The sequence below is a fragment of the Amblyraja radiata genome, chromosome 3 (genome assembly GCF_010909765.2).
Source record: "Amblyraja radiata isolate CabotCenter1 chromosome 3, sAmbRad1.1.pri, whole genome shotgun sequence".
NCBI classification, from domain to species: Eukaryota; Metazoa; Chordata; class Chondrichthyes; order Rajiformes; family Rajidae; genus Amblyraja; species Amblyraja radiata.
In genome coordinates this window covers 79,433,059-79,455,595 of record NC_045958.1, presented here as the reverse complement: position 1 = coordinate 79,455,595, position 22,537 = coordinate 79,433,059, and the positions used below count along the sequence as shown (strand labels likewise).

At 41.9% G+C, this 22,537-nt stretch overlaps 1 protein-coding gene across 1 annotated transcript in view; it reads left to right on the top strand.

Moving 5' to 3' along the window:
- The window catches only part of palm2akap2 (PALM2 and AKAP2 fusion), a 117,564-nt gene extending 104,702 nt beyond the window's left edge, over nucleotides 1-12,862 (top strand). Inside the window, exon 6 of the mRNA XM_033018198.1 lies at nucleotides 9,563-12,862. Within this exon, the coding sequence (XP_032874089.1) occupies nucleotides 9,563-10,308 (746 nt within the window). The 3' untranslated portion in view covers nucleotides 10,309-12,862. The remainder of the gene's footprint in view (nucleotides 1-9,562) is intronic.
- Nucleotides 12,863-22,537: the final 9,675 nt, after the last annotated feature.

Sequence of the window (22,537 nt, the reverse complement as noted above, 5' to 3'; positions counted from 1 at the left end):
ATACTAATTGATTTAAAGTCTGCCCAGGTATAGTTCAGTGGTGCTTGTGCAAGGCTGGCATGTTCCTTTGCAAGGTCATTCAGAGATATGTAGGCAGGAACTGCAATGTTGGTTTACACTGAAGATAGACACAAAATGCTGGAGTAACTCAGCGGGACAGGCAGCAACTCTGGATAGAAGGCAAGGCAAGGCAAGGCAACTTTATTTATATAGCACATTTCATACACGAGGCAGACTCAAAGTGCTTCACATAAAAACATGTCATACAATAAAATGAAATAATAAAATGAAATAAAATAGAAGAATTAAAAGAAAAGAAAAGCAAAATTAAAAATGCATTATAAAAAGTGCAAAAGTTAAAAGTTCAATGTAGTTAAGATTTAGCTGAAAGCTAAAGTAAACATAAAAGTTTTCAGTCTTGTTTTAAAAAGTGGTCAAAGTTGAGGCAAGTCTTAAATCTTCAGGAAGTTTATTCCAGCTATTTGTTGCATAGTAACTAAATCCTACTTTCCCATGTTTTGTATTTACTCTGGGAATCACTAACAGATTGGTTTCAGAAGATCTTAGCAGTCTAGAAGGCTTATATAGTGGAAGCATGTCAGTGATATACTTTGGTCCTAAACCATGTAGTGATTTATAGGTGAGCAGCAGGATTTTGAAATCAATTCTCTGACATACAGGGAGCCAATGTAAGGATTTAAGAATTGGTGTAATGTGTTCAAATTTTTTGGTCTTTGTTAGAACTCTAGCAACAGCGTTCTGAACAAGCTGTAGCTGCCTGACAGTTTTTTTCGGAAGACCTGCAAGGAGACCGTTACAATAATCTAGCCTAGTAGTAATAAAGGCATGTACAAGTTTTTCTAAGTCTTGAGCTGACATGAGTCCTCTTATTCTTGCTACGTTTTTGAGGTGATAGTAGGTCCTTAGACTCGGTCTCTGGATTGCTCCTCCAGTAAAATAACTTATTTTCCAGCATATCTATATTTAATTAACTAGATTAAGTGGGACCCGTTGGGTCCCATGTTCACACGGGAGGGCTGGTCCCCCAATGCAATATTCCACCTCTCCACCAATTCCAATATTGGTGGCCAGTGGGTGGGGTGGGTGGCTTTCTGGAGCGCTAGTTTGGGTGTTGTAAGCCAAAGGGACTAGTTTCCAGAGGGCTAGTATGGTATTGTGGGCCAAATGGATTCTTGGGCTGGCAGCTCAGTCACTCAGGCCTGGTGTGGCTGGCAGCTCAGTCACTCAGGCCTGGTGTGGGTGGCAGCTCAGTCACTCAGGCCTGGTGGGGCTGGCAGCTCAGTCACTCAGGCCTGGTGGGGCTGGCAGCTCAGTCACTCAGGTCTGGTGTGGCTGGCAGCTCAGTCACTCACGCCTGGTGGGGCTGGCAGTTGACTGACTCACGGCTGTTGAGCTGGCAGTTCACTCACGGCTGGTAGACTGGGAGTTGATTGACCATTTCAAGTAGAGTGCAGGCCACCAAATTCAAATACAATGTCAGACCATTTCAAGCAGAGTGCAGGCCACCAAATTCAAATGCAATGTCATACCATTTCAACCAGAGTGCAGGCCACCAAATTCAAATGCAATGTCATACCATTTGGGCTTTATACTTCTGCCCCCTCTCCCCCCCCCCCCCCCCCCGGAAGGGGCGTTACCTTCATCATGGTGATTGACAGAGAGAGGACCAATCAGCTGATCTCAAGATTTTTTAAACATTCATAACTTTTTTATTTGTCAACGATCGACAGACTTTAAAATCTGTCACCTGAGCCAAGGTGTTTTTGTTCAGTCCTAATATTCTATCACTTACCTCTCCCTGCCTCACCCCATCCCCACCCCTATCTTAATATATGTGAATTTCTAATGCAGTAACACAGACCTATAACACAATACCCTAAATGTAGTTGTTATTAATAATATTTGATGTCAAGAATCACAATTGACAAGTGGGACTTGAGCTCAGATAGATGATAGTAAGACCATTAATTCAAATCTTGGCCAAGGCATTTGGACCATTTGTGTTAATGTGCTGTCCCATGGGAGAGCCATTCATCATTGCATTGTGCATTCAAACATCACAGCAGGAAATTCAGGCATTCCACAGCGCAAAATATGTGATGGTTCCGAAATCATGTCAAAACCAACTACGTTCCAGCAGAACTGTGGCAGAATCCTACCAGGGAGCAGTGTTTTACATTAATCAGATTTGCACCAAAATTGATCATCACACAACCACAACACATGTGTTCCAGAATTTGAGGAAATGCAATGTCGAGATCCACAATTAATTATGAGAAAGAGTTGGAACCTATATCATGATGTTGGCCGTGGTACAGTGGGTGGCGCATCTGCCTCTGAATCAGATGAATGCGGTTTCAAGTCCCACTTCTAAGACGAGCACATAGACCCAGGCAGCATTTTAGGACTGTAGAGAGAGAGAGAATATGGACTGCCTTACATGCAGTTCCTCAGAGTGCAGTGGATCTGTTCCTTCAAATGGCCCTGAGAGATACCTTGGCACTATACTGAGGGAACGCAGAGGGATGCTCCACAAATCACCAAGATATTAGTTACCCCTTCAATCAACCTTACATTTTTTCCATTCTTTCACCTTCACATGTGCTCCATGGGCAACAGAGTGGTGCAGCAGTTAGTGCTGCTGTCTCACAGCTCCAGCGACGCAGGTTCAATCCTGGTCTCCTGTGTTGTCTGTGTGGAGCTTGCATGTTCTCTCTGTACCCATATGCTCTTCCCTTGCCTGCTTCAGTTTCCTCCCCCATCGTCAAAAGCGTGCAGGTTGCTAGGTTAATCAGCTGTTGTAAATTAGGTCGGTGATAAATGAATTTTGGGATGGAGTTTGATGGCCGCGTGAGAGAGGATAGGTCACAGGGAAATAAGTAGAGGGATTGGGATTCCGCTAAGGGCCAGGATGGACTTGATGGGCCGAATGACCCTTTCCATGCCATGAGGAAGCAAAATATTGTCAAAATGAATATGACGCTGCTATTTGTGGGAACGTCTTGTTCATTATAAAAGTAATGAGAAGAACTTTTTTCACACAGAGAGTGGTGAATCTCTGGAATTCTCTGCCACAGAAGGTAGTCGAGGCCAGTTCATTGGCTATATTTAAGAGGGAGTTAGATGTGGCCCTTGTGGCTAAGGGGATCAGAGGGTATGGAAAGAAGGCAGGTACGGGATACTGAGTTGGATGATCAGCCATGGTCATATTGAATGGCGGTGCAGGCTCGAAGGGCCGAATGGCCTACTCCTGCACCTAATTTCTATGTTTCTATGTTTCTAATGACAGTAAAAAACAATTTGAGAAGCGGTGAAAGGAGATTATGTTGCGTTGCCTGTGTGACGGTTCAGGTGCTTTACACATTGAAACAGTTTGTTTTTGGAGCCCCAGTGGATTTCCTCTCTGCAAATGTTGCTATAATCAAAGGGCTGCGACGTGGGAGTGCCGTCGAGCCCTATTCAAAACCTGGAAACACTGATTGAATTAAATGTTCAGCGGCTTGCAGGCGAGCCTCGATATTTCCTGCCTCAGCTACCCTATTTAACGCCAATCATGGGATTGTGATCCTGTTCATTGTTTCCTCTGATCCAGCTGTTCAGTGCAACAAAAAAAAGGCTGGTGCGGCTGCTGATTTTTATTGTTCTGCTCTAATACACTACTCCCGAGGACTCTGCTACATCAGCAGCAAGTCTCGTAGCCCTGCCAGTCATTTTGTTTTCCCATTTCCTTTCCCACCAACCAGCCCCCTCCCCTCCCCAAACAGATGCACTGAATTACGATTTTTCTCGGATTCCCGACCTTCCGACTCTCTGCTCACAAAGGAAGGAGACGATGAAAGGGGAGGACGGCACGGAGGAGGTAGCGGGTGAGTGGCAAGAGGGGGTCTGTGTAGTCTAAATGGTACAATATTAGAGGAAGTGTCCAGGGAGCAGAGAGACGTGGAGGGGTCTGGAAGCACAGAGCCCAGGAGGTGCCGTCTCAGATCTGTGAAGGTGTCGGGACAAGTTGGGAAGGCTGTGAAGGGGGCATACAGGTACATTGGCTTTACTAATAATAACGGCAGTGTACAAACGCAAGGAAGTTCTGCTGAACCTTGATGAGACACTGCAATGCCTCTGCTGGAACATTGTGTTCCATTCTGAGCACCAGGCTTGTGGAAGGATGCCATGGTCTGGGGCAAGGCTTCAGATGAGGATTGTGAGAATGGTACCAGGGATGTGGGATCCCGTGTGTGAGGAAGCTGGGGCAAGTTCTCCTTGGAGAACAGAAGGTCACAGGAAGATTCACGTTCAATATCATGGAGGATTCCGATACAAAATTTCGGGAATTTCGTCAATGATCAGATGGTATTGGTCTAAGGCAAAAGAACCATAGGAGGGGATGAAGAAAGTTTTTTTTTGTTCTCACAAAGTAAGCTGTCATCATCGGGAGGCTACTACCTGAAAGATTATTGGGCAAATTAAAGAGAAGAATTTCTTGAAGACAGAAACATGATGGAGTTGACTGCAAGAACAGGGAGTAAAATTAAATAAAATGTTCTTTCAAAGCTGGCACAGGCTAAATGTGCCAAATACCCTCCTCCTGTAGAAACAAGGAACTGCAGATATTGGTTTACAAAAGCTGAATGATTATGTTAACTGAATGATCTGATGGATCATGTATCAGTTATTCCTCCACTCTCCTCCTCGTCTATGTTTGACCCATCAGAGGGAGAAATGGCAAGTTTGATGTTTCACCCATGATTTTTCCCCTTACCCAACGGAGTAAAACTCTCTTCTGTCACCAATGCTAGTGCACACACCTGGCACAATGGAATCGGTGCATGAATGAAAGCGAAGGCCCCAACCACCAGCTGATAGCCTTGCGCACAGCCACATTCTCCCAGTTCCTTTTCCTGAAGAAATCCCTATTTGATTCCCTTGAACAGGATCAATGGATGAATTACCCTCGGAGGCGGAGGGGATTTGGCCAGATCCCAATTCTATTCTCGGTAAAACTGGCCAATGCATTCGTGGGGAGATATTGTGACCCAAAACATCGCCTATCCATTCCTTCCAGAAATGCTGCCGGACCAACTGAGTTATTCCAACACGTTGTATTTTGTTCAGGATTCCAGCATCTGTGGTTCCTTGTGTCTTTTGTGATTGGGTATAGGCCTGCGGTCCAACAACATGTCACAATTTTAATAGTTCTACTTTAAAACTGTACTCTACTATGGAGGATTCACTGGAATGGGACTTACAATCTTTCAGTGACATTCTAGTGTGGGAGTGCCGCACGTTCAGATGTGGCTGATTTGAACCTATGTTAAACCAAGGGCCCCATCTGCTATCTAAACTGGATGTACAGTTTCAACGAAATAAATCTCTCTGCTACTCTGAGCAATATTTGTCCTTAAATCAACATTTCAACAATGGATTATCGCATTAGTGTTTGCGAGGATTAGCTTTGCACAAATTAGCTGCCACATTTCCTGTATTTACTCTAAACTCACTAGACTGAAGAAGGGTTTCGACCCAAAACATTGCCTATTTCCTTCGCTCCATAAATGCTGCCTCACCCGCTGAGTTTCTCCAGCATTTTTGTCTACCTTAGACTACAACAATACTTTGTTCATTCTAGGGTACTGGGACATCTTTATTTGGGTATCAACACATTTATCAATCTTTCCTTATAGTGTTTTGTCTACATTTTTCCTGGGTAAATCCATTAGGTCGTGAGTGAATGGACCATCTCATTGACTGAAGTTTATCCCTTATTTATTACAGTCTAGAAGAAGGACATTCAACCCATCATGTCCATACTAGATCCTAGCTGAACAATCCCATCAGTCCTATCTCCTTTACTGTAACATGGCTTGTTTCACATGCCCATCCACTCCTCTTTGATTCTTCTGCCACTGGATGTAATTTCCAGTAGCCAATTATTCTACCAGCATGTCTTTGAGATGAGAGGAAATCAGCACCCATGGATTTTTGATTAATACGAGTATCAGATGTTATGGGGGGAAAAGGCAGGAGAATTGGGTAAGGAAGGAGAGATAGATCACCCATGATTGAATGGCGGACTAGACATGATGGGCCGAATGGCCTAATTCTGCTCCTATCACTTATGATCTTATGAAAACCCACATGGTCACAAGGATCACCACCAAAGATCAGGATTGAGCCTGCGTCTCTGGAAGAGTCAGTCAACAGCTCTATCTGCTGTATCACTGTGCTGCCCTTTAATCCTAATTAACGGAGCCTGACTCGCAAATTATATTTAGCTTTGAAAGTCTCTTTCTCTGCTTCACTGCTTGTCAGACCATTCGCATCAATGGTCAACATTTACAGGGAGTTCATTCTAACCTGAGTTGGAATGAGGAATGTGAGGGAGATCATGTGGACCACAAACACCAGCACAGAACAGTTGGTCAGAATGGACTGCTTCTGTACTGTACATCTGGTGTAACTCAATAGATGTACAAAAAAATGCGTTCCTTGGTGCTGCCTACTTTCATATTTGCAAAGCATATTATTTAAGTACTCTTATTTGCACTCCTGTGGTTGTCTGGCCATTAGCTGTATAGAAACATAGAAACACAGTAATTAGGTGCAGGAGTAGGCCATTCGGCCCTTCGAGCCTGCACAGCCATTCAATATGATCATGGCTGATCATCCAACTCAGTATCCTGTACCTGCCTTCTCTCCATACACCCTGATCCCTTTAGCCACAAGGGCCACATCTAACTCCCTTTTAAATATAGCCAATGAACTGGCCTCAACTACCTTCTGTTGCAGAGAATTCCAGAGATTCACCACTCTCTGTGTGAAAAATGTTTTCCTCATCTCGGTCCTAAAAGATTTCCCCCTTATCCTTAAACTGTGACCCCTTGTCCTGGAATTCCCCAACATCAGGAACAATCTTCCTGCATCTAGCCTGTCCAACCCCTTAAGAATGTTGTACGTTTCTATAAGATCCCCCCTCAATCTTCTAAATTCTAGCGTGTATAAGCCGAGTCTACCCAGTCTTTCTTCATATGAAAGTCCTGACATCCCAGGAATCAGTCTGGTGAACCTTCTCTGTAATCCCTCTATGGCAACAATGTCTTATCTATTGTCCCTTAGTCTAACAAAATGCAAGGCCAAAGATTTAAATGCAAAATTTCAGTTTGATTCTCGGGTTCAATGGTGGGGAACTACTGCCATGTTGGAGCTGCTTGCCAGTAAGCTGCAATGCCAAAGCAAGTCGCCATCTGTCCCTTGGGTGGAAAAAGATTCCAATGCACTCCCTTGGAGATGAGCAAGGAAGTTGTTCTGGGGTACTGGCCAATGTTTGTCAGATCATCAGCATAACAAAAGGATTATTTAAGAATTAACATACCGCAGTGTATTGGAGTTTGCTGTGAGTATATTGGCTGCCACGTTTCCTAAATTGAAGTGACAACATTGTAAAAGATCTTCATTTGCTGTGAAAAAAGTTAAGACTACTATTGAGATGCAAGTCTGTCCATCTCCTAGGCTGTGGAGGTCATTTTTACCCTGACATTATATGCCATTGAAATCCAGGAATCATTTTGGGAACTTTTCTCTGCACTTTGTTATATTATAGAGTTTACTCTAGTGTATTGTCACGTGTATCGAGGTACAGTGAAAAGCTTTTGTTGTGCCCTAACCAGTCAGCAGAAAGACAATACACGATTACAATCAAGCCATCTACAGTGTACAGATAGATGATAAAAGGAATAACGTGAATAACCTTTAGTGGAAGGTAAAGTCCGATCAAAGATAGTCCAAGGATCTCTAAGGAGGTAGACAGTAGCTCAGGACCATATATATAACCATATAACAATTACAGCACGGAAACAGGCCATCTCGGCCCTTCAAGTTCTCTAGTTGTAACTCATCTGCCCACTTATATTTCACACTTTTTCACTCCAGTCATTTCCTCTTCTGCCCTTTTACGTCAGGCAGAATATCTAAAAGTTTGATAGCACTACGGTACTCAGAAACAGCTTCTTCCCCTCTGTTATCTGACTACTGAACGGTCCACACTTAACCTAAGGTCCACACTTAATCCAATCTTCCAACCTACCTCATTGTGGACATTGGACTTTTCTCTGTAACTGTAAAGCTATAATGCTGCAAAACTATACTTGGCACTCTGCTATTTTTCTCTTTGCACTACCTGTTGTATTTATATATGCCTTGATTGCACTCGTATTATCTGATTTAATGGGATAGCATACAACCAAAATCTTTTTGCTGTATTTCAGTACGCATGACAATAATAAATATCAGATACCAAATATTAACAACATTTATTTTCTAGAGAGCATCTTTCACAAACTTGGGAAGATCCAAAACACTTTGCTGTGAAAGGGAAATATAGTTTGAAGTATAGTCCATGTTATGAAACAGGAAACATCGCAGTCAAATTTTGCAAAGCAAACATGCACCAATTCTTTCCACCAGTCGCACTCCGTGATTTAGAAAGTGAGATATTCTGCCTGTGCAAGATCACTAATAGTTGCATTTTCAAAAGGCTTTCCAATGTATATTTTTAGTTTGGGAGAAACTGCTCCCAAAGTAATTAGCAAATGGTTGTGTGTGGATTTTTAAAAACTCATTACTTAAGATTTCTAGATGATGGCTGGATCATTTTTTTGATAACACAGATGAAAATTAGGTTAAGCAAATTCCACTGTTATTACTCTTCAATATATATCATTATTGTCAGGTGAGGACGAAGATAGGCCTTTTCTTCCACTAGAATTTAGCAGTGACCAGTAATGTCAAGGCCAAAGGTCCCAGAGCCTGAAACTGGAAGCTATAGTCCGAGCATAAAGTTCAAACATTGCAGACTAACGTAAAGATAAATCTTTTTTGGAATTCTCTGCTCCAGTGCCTCTAATATTCAATTTATTCAAGGCTGAATTTAATATTTTTGTGCACAAAGGCGTTTGGAGGATGCACGATTGGACAGGGAAGTGCACGTCAAGTAGTGGTTCAGTGTGATCTTATTGATGCTAGCAGAGGTTTGAGGGGCAGAATGGCCAATGCCTTGCTTCCATTTCCTAGATCAATTTGTGGGATAATTTAAAGTAAGCTGAACATGTTGATCTGTGGCTGGTTTTGTGATTGATGAGGTGCAGATGGATTTGGACGTACTGTGTCTTTAAAAAATTGCTTTCCAAGACTGTATTTCCTCAGCTGCAATTAGCAGTAAATGTTTCTGCCTGCTAAAACTATGTCCAAGTTAGAGTCATAGAGAGATACAGCAAGGAAACAGACCTTTGGCTCACCAAGTCCTTGCCAACTCAAGCACCCATTTTTACACCATTGTTAACCCAGTTTATTCTCTCACATTCCCATCAACTATCCCTTAGATTATACCTACGATACAAATACGATGAAACTTTATTCATCCCCAGAGGGAAACCTCTCGCCTATCGTGGCAGTTTACAGTGGTTGATTAACCTACCAATCCGCATATCTTGTTCAGTTGGTCAGAGGCAGGCCGACTACTCCTATAATGTTTATGTTCTTGATATTGCAGCAATGTATGCCATGGAGATCAGCGTAGAAAAGGACAAGCTAACAGGGGAATCCAAGGTCCTCTCTACAACTCCCGTGGGCACTGAGGGAGTCCACCAGAGAGGGGTAAAGGTTTACGACGATGGCAACAAGGTTATGTACGAGGTATGTTCTGGAGGTGCGGTGGTGGAGAATGGGGTTCATCACTTAACTACGTCAGAGGTGGACCAGCTGATACACAGAACAGGGAGAACGAATGTGGTCAGTAAATGTGTGTCGGAAGTACTGACTGTGTCGGAGAGCAGTGCGTCGCCAGACGATTCGCGGAGTGGCGGAGATAGCGGACTGAGGAAGGACATGGTTGTGAAGGAAGTCCGGCACAAGGCTGGTCAAGCGGGGAAGGTGGTCCAGCCGATCCCTCCAGGGGAAGCTCCCAAGGCCAGCGAAGACCATCCAGTGACAATGATCTTCATGGGCTACCAGAATGTGGAGGACCAGGAGGAAACCAACAAGCTGCTGGGCTACGAGGGCAGCATGCAGGCTGAGCTAGTGCTGATTGACGAAGATGACGAGAAGTCGTTGCGTGAGAAGACTGTGACAGACGTCTCGACAACGGACGGCAATGCTGCAGAACTGGTGGCCGGCAAGTCCATGACCGAGGCCTCCGAGACCCTCTCAGCGGAGGAGAATGAAGGGACAGACACTGCGATGGAACCAGTCGCAGGTACAGACAAGAAAAAGCGCTGTAAGTGCTGTACTGTCATGTGACCGCATCTCAAGGCTTTGTGGTCACACTGTCTCTCACTGACTTTAACCTCATTTTACTAATCACACTGCCTGTACTGTGAACTGGGAGGGACCTTCCTTAATCCACTGGAAACCTCCTCATGAATGCTCAACCAACTATGGTCTGAGCCACACTAGGACCTTGTCCTTTGAGTTTGACATGGAACATACACCACAAAAACAAGTCATTCAACACCACAGTCCATATCAGTGTTTATGCCCCATTTAGGACCTGCCCCCTTCCAACTCTCACCCTCTCAGTACATTTATTCCCTCCTCCCACATCTTGGAACTACGTTTTCTCATGCAACCATGTCATGTTAGAATGACCTAATTTTAATCACTAACAGGGTGAAGAAGTTTCCCCTGAATTCATTATTGGGTTTATTAACGCCTTTCTTACAGTGATGTTTGTGGTTTCTTAGATAAATGATCACAAACGTCAATAACACGAAGACTAAAATTTTAAAGAAAAGGATAGAATAACAATAGCCAGTTAATGTTACAACAAAATTCATGGATAAAACATAATTTTGCAATAAGCTTTTCATTCTGGTTTTTCTGTGCCGAAATCTAATCACAAACATTTCAATTTTTGCCATTTGTTTCCTGAACAACTTCCTTTCCTGAAGTCTTTATTCTTTTTAAGTGTCAATTCATACACATTAACATTTTATCCTACAATGCAAGCAGGCATTTGTATATATCATCCTTCATTCCAGTTCAAAAGGCTTCCTGGTTTCCTTCATATTTACTGAGGTTTCTGCCCCTGGTTTGGCAGTCAATTATATAGTGGCTTCTAGGTGACCACAAGGTTAACTGCTCACCTAAACTGTGATCTTTAGAGTATGGACTCGCCACATCAGGCTTCTGTCCCCCGTAATGCCTCATGCCCAGTAACTCTGATATCAGCAAGAGCTCAATCAAACTGGAGATAAACAGCAAATCAGGAAATAAAAATCGCTAATTATCAATAAACATTTAACAATTTGCAAAGGGTCACTTAAAGTTAGACCGTATACATAGAATAAGGAAAAAGCTGAAACATCATAAACGATATTTTAAATATATATATAATTTTGTGTCATTTTAAAAAGATGGGCATTTTGAAATAACTAGCAAAGAGAATGACAATCCACACATTTAACATTGGTTTTTAGGCTCAGAAAGGCTTCTTTTACCATAATTGATTTATTATGCTGTTAAACACTCAGTTAATTCTCAATCTAAAGTATTGGCAACTATCTGAAGAACTTGTCAATTCACCGATTTCTGGTGAAAGCAGCAATGATGTTTACTGCGGATATTACTGAAAGCAACTTCTAGATGTCTGTGCTTTACGCAGTGTGTGTGTGTACCCCAGGAGATGGGGTCAGATTTCTTTCATCGTAGCATCAATATCTTCACTATTATTCGCATCCAGTGAAGCAATCTATACTCTTCAGTCCTTGCTTCCACTTAGAAGTTGCTGAAATGACATTGCACATAAGACCAATGCAGGCTAGTTTCAAATGAACAAAAGCAATCCCAGCGTAAAGATGCAGAGTGTTCTGGTTTGAGGTGGAATGAGAAGTGCCAGCAAGGGAATGAGATAGAGGGATATCTTCCTTCCCCTGGTTTGACTTTCTGCTCTTGCTAAGTAGATGTATGCTATCTGGGGTAATGGAGCTTTGAAGCTGAGAGTTGTAAATTCAATTTCCGGTCAGTGTTGGATTTTTCTCACCTGAAATACCACCCTTGCTGGAGCTGCAGCAGTTGGCAAAAAATAGTTGCTCAACTAACTTTGATTTACCAGTCCTGATTGCTGGCCGGAAACCCTGCTAAAGTGTACTGATGCATGGACATAAAGCCAATGAAGGATCCATATATGTTCAGGAGAAGCCCTGTGTAAAATTACCATGGGAAACCAATAAAAGTGAAAGTGAGGAGAATTGCTGGCTCCATATGGAACGTCTTGCACTGATAAGCAAATACAGGGTCTACCCATGGATTGTGAGTGTTAGCTGAATGTATGGTGTATAAGCTGTTGCCCAGGAGTGCCACTATATTGTCAACTATTTATTTCCTAAAACCATTATCCATTAAGCAATAGTAGACATATTTTCTTTTTTTGGTCATTAACGTACCTTTTAAAACAATCAACGTTTGTTAATGTTCAAAAAGTGTTGCAAATAGTGCAGTGTCACCAGACAATAATCACAGCAATACATTGAATGTCAGCATGAGATTTCCAAATCCCTTTTTGCTGCAGACGGATAATTGACATATTGTGCAAATCTGTATCCATTTTCACAGAAAGCCCGTATATAAATCCCTAAAGATGGATATCTTGTTATGACGTCCCCTTGGGTAATTATTATACAATTATTCTATTCAACAGCAACTTACAAGAATTACCCCTACAGCTGCCCTTACTTTAACTGAGGTTCACTCCAAAGCAGCGAATAGATGGATTGGGAAAAAAAGGCAACTGCTAAAAAGTTTAACTCCATACTCAACGGGCTTTGTATATGAGTCACTAATAATTGGAAAAAGAGTAGAAATATAAGATAGGGGGGTGGGGAATTGAGGCAGGAGTTGATAGCAAATAATCAAATCTCCTTCGATGTTCAGAAGCATCTTGCCTTTGATCATTGTTGTTTGAAATCGACGACAGCTTTGACGAGGAAAGGGGCTCGAGACAGAAACAAAAACTTGAAAGAGTCGTCAAAGAACAGAGAGCATAAACTTGCAGAAAATCATGAATAAACGCGAGTGCTTAACCGTGGAGTCCCGATATACAACAACGCAATGCAAGGACCTACCCAGTTAATAAACTGTGGCGAAGTTTGGGTCCCTGCAGGTAGTTCCTGATGTTGCATACAGGTACAAAGTGGACAACAGCAAGCCAGCTACACTCTATTTCCATTGAAGTATGTGTGTTTTCATAAAGATCTCTCTGAACCTTGATTTCTTGAATTACATTTAGCAATTTCTGAATCGGCTGAGTATTTATTTTATATTGATAAGTGGATTTTTCATAAGGTCATAAGTGATAAAGTAGAATTAGGCCAATCAGCCCATCAAAGCTACTGCGTCATTCATTCATGCCTGATCTATCTCTCCCTCCTAACCCCATTCTTCTGCCTTCTCCCCATAATGTCTGACACCTGTATTTTTGTATTGGTAGGAAATTGTGTGGGTGGGCGATCGGGCGACAAAGTCCTATCTTTGGAATATTGGTGCCTTTCTCCAATATCTATGATTGCACCGAGAGGTGAAATACTTTGCAGTGATTCCAGGGGCTCTGGATCAGTGACCGTTGACGACAAGGATAACTTGACTGGGTTTGGCTCGGCTACCAGCTTGCTTCTGTGATTTGAAGCCTGTTCATAATTGGCATCCTGTACAACCTAGCTGGTTCAACCTCAGCTCCAATCCCTCCTGGTTCACAGTGCTTCTATTACCCAACCAACCCATGAGCACAACAGAGAGAACTAACAGTAAGAAGCAGTTGTTGATTTTCTGCAATGCCTTTTGGTAACTGTGCCTGATTTTTTTTTTCTCTCTTTCTATTGCCAAATCCCATCCACTAATGGGTTTTTTGCCTAGTTTCAATTTGATTAAGGATACTACTGTATATGAATGTTCATTGATATAGTCTATAATTAATATCTTGTTGAACTGATGGGCAATTCCTCAACCCTGTTATTTCAATCGGTAAGAGTTGTGAATTTCCTACTTTTAAAGCAAATTTTCCACTCAATTATTACTTTTTTTCTGAGACATATCTAGCAGGTGACGAACATGGTTATTCTATCAGAGGGGTGTCTTTTGAATTGACCATGTTGTACCTTGTTCTATTGCAGTTTGTATGAGATTTCTACTTTATCTTTCCTTTTTTTAAATCATTATACTCCAGAGAAAACGTAGTAACTATTGCTGTTTCTAAACATTCAATGCTATGTACGATTATTGTTCTCTGTTCCCTTTTCCTTTGGTGCCGGTTCCAGCGAGCTCTTTTACATTCCCTCTTCAAGCCCCTCATCCACACACAAACACCCATGCAATGGGGACTTAAATCAACAACTTGAAGTCATAATTCCCCGTAAGTAATTGATTGCCCTTGTTGCCATCATGTGCACAAGACCTGGCTTTTGATGCAGTATGTTATACTGAATTAAATTGTTTTTAAATAAATAAATAATGTGACACAAGGGACTGCAGTTGCTGAAACCTTGAGCAAAACACAAAGTGCTGGAGAAACTCAGTGGGTCAGAGAGCATCTGTGGAGGGTACGGACAGACGACTTTTCGGTTCGGGACCCTAGAAATAACGTGTTTTTGCGGAGCACGTTGAACATAAAAAATAAGTCTCAAAGTGCCCTCCAACAGCACTGTTCTGTCATTGAGCCACATGAGAAGATATTGAGGTAGGTAAGTGTCTGGTGGACTTAGGTTTAGTTTTAAGGATTTTCCTTAATGAATGAAAGAAGAGGAAGGAGTATGGAGATGGTCAAGGAGAGATTTCTGGAGATTTTGGCAGCTTACGGGAACACTCACGATGAATGAATGCTTAAAATAGGGAGTGAAGAGAACTCTGGATACTGCATCTCTATCAGATTGTTCACAATGATATGCCTGCTCACACACATCACACAAACGCTGGCATTCCCGCATACGTCACACATACATAGACATGCCCGCGCATACGTCTCACGTACACAGGCATGCCCGCGCATATGTCTCACATACACAGGGATCTCTGCATACACATCACATATATACTGACATGTCTGCACACATGTCTCATACACATAGACATATCTGCATACATCAAGTTACATACGTGGACATGCCCACATACGTCTCGCACACAGGGACATGCCCATACATACACCTCGCACATACACGGTCATGCCCATACACACACACACATCTTGCTAATGGATGCCACATCACTCGGAAACATGCCTTTGTTCATGTAGCATGCACACAGGCATGCCTGCACTCTTTTAATAGTTTCCACTGGGATGCTGGTAGTATATTTAGATGGGAAGTAATTCAAATGGAACATTGGTGAATTTAAAAAGTGGCTCAATTATTGCCATGGTAACCCTGTGTTATCTGCCTGTGGGACATTAAAAATAAAAAGACGCATTATGTTGCAGCTTTCATAACTCCAGGATATTTCATAGTGCTTTACTGCCTTTTTTACTTTAGTCACAATTTTATCATGAGGAGTAAAACCATTGATTTGTGCAGATGAGGCTCCCAAAAACAACTATTCAATGGTGGCCTGATTGGTTAGAGACATGGTTGCTTGTGATTGTTGCATCTGGTGTTGGGATTGTCGAGGGAAGCAAATCATCCCGCTTTGTCTGGTCAAGCCTCTATGTAACTCCAGGTCCATGCAACAACATGTTGACTATAAAGATCCCTCCAAATGGCTTGGGTTGGACCAAATCCCCATTCTCACCACATGGCCTCCAGTGCTTCATGGTGGTTGGCATGATGGTGGGACAGTTAAAGCTGCTGCCTCATTGTTCTAGGGGTCCAAGTTTGATCCTGGCCTTGGGTGATATCAATATGCGGTTCACATATTTACTCCATGACTTTGGGGAAAGTGGTCCCAGTGCTGATTAGTTGGTTATTCTACATGGTCTTTTAGTGCAAGTTTTTAAAGATCAAAAAGAGTGCTGATGCGCATATTAATTGAAAGATACAGCATGGAAATGGGCCCTTCAGCCTACTATGGCCACAGCAACCATCAATCACCTGCTCACACTAGATATATGTTATCCTGCTTTCACACCCATTTCCTACACTCTGGGGGCAATTTACAGAGGCCAATTAACTTACAAGCCAGCACATCTTTGGGATGCTGGGGTCAACTGGAGCACTCGGAGGAAACTCCCGCGGTCACAGGGAGAACGTGCAAATTCCACACAGGCAGCACCCAAGGTCAGGATCGAACCCAGGTCTCTAGCGCTGTGATGTAGCAGCTCTACCAGCTGCACCACTTTGTCGCCATAAGTGAGAGAGAATAAGTTGCAATGGAGAGGAAATGGGTTTGCTCTCTGGGAACTGGAACTTTGACCCAAGCATGCCACCATTTCCAAAAGAGGAATGAGAGATGAGCATTACATTTTGACCTCACTACCAGAGGAGGTAATACTAAAATTTAAAACAACAATTGATGCGTTCAGTTTTTCTACAGGCTATAATACATCTTTTCGCAATTGGATCATGCAGAACAAAGGGGGGCCATGTCGGCCAAGAGGAGTTATTTAAACAATTCGTACCTCCAAATTCCTGCTTGGTTACAACCCTGTAGATTACGGCCCATCCAGGCACCTTTTAATTGCGATGAGAGTTTCTTCTTCCATTGTACATTCAAGCATTGCATTCCAGGTCACCACTGTATGTGAATAAATTCCTCAACTCATCTCCAATCCTTCTACATGTCACCTTAGATTTATATCTTAAAGGGGTTGATCTCTCTGCCAAAGGCATGTTCATCCTGTTTAGTGAAATTCCCTTTGAACTAAGGAATCAGTAGGCTGCCCTGAGTGGGGCAAAAAGATAAAATTACTGACGACTGAATACGTGCAATCTTAAGAAGTGAATATTTTGTTTAAAAGTAAAAATCATTTTCAATTGCCACTTTTGGGTGGGAGGCACATTATTGTACAACTCAGGGAAAAGAGAGTGGTCAAAGTATACACAGAGGAAAAATACACTGTACGTAACCCATCCTAAAATTCATGTGCGTACAGAGGGATTATCATGTGATTTATTTTTATTTAGATCATCTGTTCAATCCTTAGACCAAACTATGGAGGATGTTGAGTCTTGCCATTAATTCAGCTGCTGAGGCAAAAATTCCTTTGTCAAACTCGTCAAGCTGGATGCTTTCTTCCTTATGCCCCCAAGGAGACTCAGAAGCCCAGGAAATGGAGGCAGGGACATTCTTTAAATATCCCAAAGTCTTATTTCAAAGACTACTGATCCTGCATGGAATTTACAGTCCATGTGTCCCTCAATATCATTGTGATGACCTTGGGGGGGAATAGCTTGGGAAAGGGGTGCTGTAAGGTGTTTTGCCGAGAGCTTGAGGGTTAATCAATTGCTAAACCTTTCATAATGAGGTCTCTTTGTTACTAATGCTATGATATATTTTTATAGTGTTGAAAAGAACTTGCTTCAATAATCTGAAAAACAAACTCTCATATGGCAAGAGCACATGAGGAATAGAAGTGGGAATGGGCAACATGCCCCCCTTCACCTGTTCTGTCAATCAATAAGCTTACACCTGTTCCTCTACCTCAAATGCGTTCTCCTGCTCAATCACTTCAAATCCTTTGAATATACTCAATGACTGAACATCTGGAGCTCTTTGGGGCAGCAAACTTCAAAGATGTATATATTTTCAGTTTAAGGGAATCAATCTACATATTTGTCCTAAATGACCAACTCCTTATCTTATTATGGTGCCATTCATAGTTGGTAGCTGTTGCAGGCAGAATTTGATCAAGTGCTCAGGGATCTCCTCAGTGAAGATCCTAGAGTCCCTTAAAGATGCCTGCACTAGTTCCCTCACAGTATTTGCTTTCCGATTACTCTGGTTCAATGGGATCAACACTGACCTCGCTCCTTGAGACCAATGTTTGCAGAATATTAGATTTCAAAAGGCAGTAGAGTTGCCCTCCATTCAAACTGCAATGGGGAATATTTCATAATCACCATGAACATTTTTACCACTGTAAACATTTATTCCTGTAATTCCCTTTGTTTACAGATGCAAACCTATACCAAGAAATACAAAAACTTATTCACCAATGACAATGGGTTCAAGTGGCTTTGATACTTTTGCACAATAGTCTAACAATAGAATACCATGGTGATAAAATGACATTGGCCTGAAGGTGTTATTCAATGTCAGGTTCAACGTTGTCATTAAAATCTAGGGCACCTCTAATGTAATCAAAAATAATTACTGCCTGCAATTCGTCAAGTATAGAGTTAGCACTAGTATATTTGAGCTATTGATATGGTGGGGTAGGAGAATAAGGTTTCATTTTAAATATGATTGTTACAGTGGCCTTAAATGCAAGAGCCATCTCTAATAATGCTCCACCCAGTTGTGCCCATAATGAAGCGTAATGCCATTATTGCTTTCACTAAATGAGCACCACAGTTGAAAACAAAATCCTTTGGGGACCTGCCTTAAAATTTGTGGAAAAATTTATAGAGCCAAGATGTATCAGTTTCATGCCCCCCACAATGGTGAAAATGCATCAAATCTTCTGATCGTCCACAGAATTTAAGATTAATGCAATCACAGGCACATTGGGGTGTGAATACATGTCGACCCCCATTTCCTCCATTGTAATAATGATCACACTTCAAAAGTATGGCTGCAACAGTAAAGCACTATGGGATGTCCTGAGGTTGTGAACTGCATTCTAGAAATGCAACTCTTCTTCTTAGGATTGATGCATTGTTAGTTTGTGGTTTTTGGCTTAAACTAGTTTTGACTACATTTATTTGACAGGATTTTGCATATTTCTGCAAATTTAAAACGGGTGTTGTAAGTGCACAGGCTTCATTTACAGCCACCATTGTCCTTCATCTCCCCTGCTGAAGATCTTGGTCTTGACTATGAACAACATCCTGGTCTTGATAATAACCAGCAACACAGTGTTGTGGCAAATGAGACTATTGGTGCTTATTCTGTGCAGCATAGAGCTATGATGGGTCAAGTGCAGTAGATGGAGGTAAGTATGTCGCAGTCAGGACTACCTCTGCATTGGGCAGTGCTAATTCAGTAATGGGCAAAGAATATCAGCAGTAGAGGTGGGAGTTAAGGCAATAATGTGCATTGTTTAACTTGGGTAGAGCTAAAGACACGAAGGGTGGGACAAGTTGCAAAAGATGAAGCCAACACTGCAGAGGGTGGTGCGAAAAACACATGGATCTAAAGGCACAGCTGCGGGATTGGAGTTTTAGTAGATAATATAGTATCAGACAGTGCAGGTGTTACTGTTGGTCTGGAGTTATAGTAGGCAGGACTAAAAGTGTGGAGAGAAGATGGTAATAGATTGAACTAATACAGAATGGGACGAGTTAAAAATGGAGTTGGTGGAGCTAAAGCTGTGGTTCTCACGTTTGCAGAACATTTCAAAGATTTGATTTAATTAGATACACACTTAGCTATTACAACCTTTTATTGTCACACTTTTATTTTACTTGTTTTTTATTTGTTTAGTTTGCATTTTTACAAAATTCCAATTTTATATCTTAAATTTTTAAAAATCAATCAAAAAGGATGCTATTAATCTGTCCAACAGAAGTGGGCTTTCGGGTATTTAGACGAAGCTGAACTGGAAACGCAAAAGACTTGAAACTCTAAAGTGCCTTTTATGACACAAGGAACATCCCAAAGTCATTGAGAGTTAATGAAGTAGATTAGAAGTGTCGTCACTGTGAGAAACATGACGGGCAATTTGCGTGCAGTCAGCTCCTATAAGCAGCAAATGATCATTTCTGATGGTGCTACTGAGGTTATATATTAATTTGGGAACTGGGGGTGTCTGCATGAGTGGACAGACAAGACCTTGGTTTAATACTTCATCCAAAAATAGGGAACTAAGCAGCGCTACACTCTTACAACAATGCAGTAGAATAAGTTTGTATCAGTTAATCTGGTAAAAAATAGTTGGGTCTTAGACGGCTAAATGATGAAGGGGGAACGTTGCCATTTGGCCATTCCTCATTCACTTAGTGAAATTATACTGTTTGTAATTGGATATTGGCATTAGATGAAATGGGCCTCGCCATTCTTGCAGCAAAACATAGCAGGTGCATGTGCTGAGCTCAAGGCTGTGCAAGTGCCAAGGCTACCACTTTAAGTACTTCTTCAATCATTCCATATAACTGGGTCAAATCTAAAAGGCTTCTCAATGTATTAATACTTTGAGCAACCTCTTATCTGGCATTCAGCAAGAGAAAGAATTCCAGTTGTCAATGTAAAATGACATGAAGCACAATTAGTAAAATTCTTTACATTGATTTTCATCGACTTTTATATTTTTTGTTACAATCTTTCCACAATTCCACTCACTTACCCCATTAAAGTCGTGTCAGATTGTTTTTAAACAGCTGTCAAATTTATACAATTCGAATCATTTAACAGAGTTCTCATTGAGAAAATTCAGTATGCCAGGAAAGTCAGTTAAAACCAAAGAGTGCCACTGCATCAAGAGAGGAGGGGGGTGGGGGGAGGTTGTTGGGAGGGAGGGAGAGAGGAAACACCATGGTTTCATTGATAAATCCTCTGGCCAAATAAATGTAAAAGAGCTCGGTGACTGGGGATAATGCTGTGCTAACACTGGTTCAAACTTGCTGCATTTTCTGCTGTACTCTTGTAACCTGAAGTGTACTTGAACTGTACTGTTCTGTTCTGATAAACTGCCACTGGCCAAGCTGTAACTTCAGCTTTTCTTCTGTACTGGATTAATATGAATAAACTGGCTCTACACAGTGTCTACACAAGATGGTCTCTGCTACATTTCTTTCTAACCCTCACTTTGCAAGATACTCCAGACTGCAAAAAGAAGAAGCACTGTTCTGATATCACAGCTTGCACTAAAACGTTACTAATCTCTTTAACTTCCACTCTGCACGAGCATGTACCTCTGTTCTCATTGTTTCTACTACTGCAGCAGCTTGTTACTGCCTTAAGCAAGTGCCTTTTACACTTGGATTCCTGGGGTGTTAGGCAATGTGGACTCTCTGCAGGGATGGCAATGAGACGCTGAGGTCGATCATTTAAAAAAAAAGTACAATGCCCTTCATGAACTGAAATGCTTTCCTGTCAATGAAGAGGCACTTTAAAGTGATGGTATTTAAAAGTATAGTCATGGTATTTAAACGTGTAGTCATCAATGCAGTACAGCAAGCAGGCACTTTGCAGTATAGCAGGCACGGCAGCCACTTTGTACTCAGCATAGTCTCATAAATAACACTGTACAAATGACCAGGCTGTCCATTTTAGTGATATTGGTTGAAGTCTAAATAACAGCCAGGACACTGAGGATAAATTATTATTCCTCCTTCAGAATAGTTATGTGGGATTGTTTTAGATATACCTGGGTCGATAAAGAGGTGTTCAGTTTAATATCTCATTCACAAGATAGCAACTTCAACAAAGTATCACTCCCTCAGTACTTTATCCTTCAGTCTCTGGAGAGAGGCACAGGTTCAGTAGCTCCAGAGGTGCAAGCTCTACCAACTGAGCTGCTTTTGAGAAACTGGATGTATTTGCAAAGAGTTAATTTCATTTCACTGTGGTTCGGGAATGAAGGTCTGTGTGGTTGATACTCCAAACCAACAAGGCCAAGTCCCTCCAAACAGAACATGCAGACACAAAAAGAAGCATCTCGCATTCAGCCATGGAACAAAACATTGTTAAATAACCGAATGGTAATCACACAAAGGATAATGTACAAACCCAAAGTCATTCAACATCTTTCCAAATTGAAGGAGAATACAGAAAATATGTTGGAGCAGGAGAAAAGGTAAAATAAATGAATATGCAGAAACGGGCCCTTCAGCCCAACTGGTCAACGCCAAACAAGATGCCCCATCTAAGCTAGTCACAGTTGCGGTGTTTGGCCCATATCCCTCTGAACCATTCCAAATGTACCTGTCAAATTATCTGTTATTGTAGCTGCCTAAAACACTTCCTCTGGCAGCTCGCTCCATATATGAACAGCACTCTGGTACTTGATTCCCCTACCTGGGGAAAAGACTGGGCATTCAGCCTACCTTAGTTTAGTTTATGATAGTCACGTGTACTGGGATACAGTGAGAAGATTTTGTTTGCATGCTATCCAGTCAACGCAAAGACTACATGAATAACATCATGCTGCCAAAGTGTATGCTTCCACATGATTTTATACACCTTTATAATATCGCATGCTCCAAGAAATCAAGCCAAATCAGTCCAGCCTCTCCCTATAACTCAGTCCCTCGAATCTTGGCAACAACTTTGTAAATCGTCTCTGCACCCTTTCCAGCTTAATGCCATCATTCCTATAGCAGGGTGACCAAAATTGAACACAATAGGGCTGACATGGTGGCACGGCGGTAAAGTTGCTGCTTTACAGCGCCAAAGTCCCAGGTGCTGCTTGTGTGGAGTTTGCACGTTCTCCCCGTGACCGCGTGGG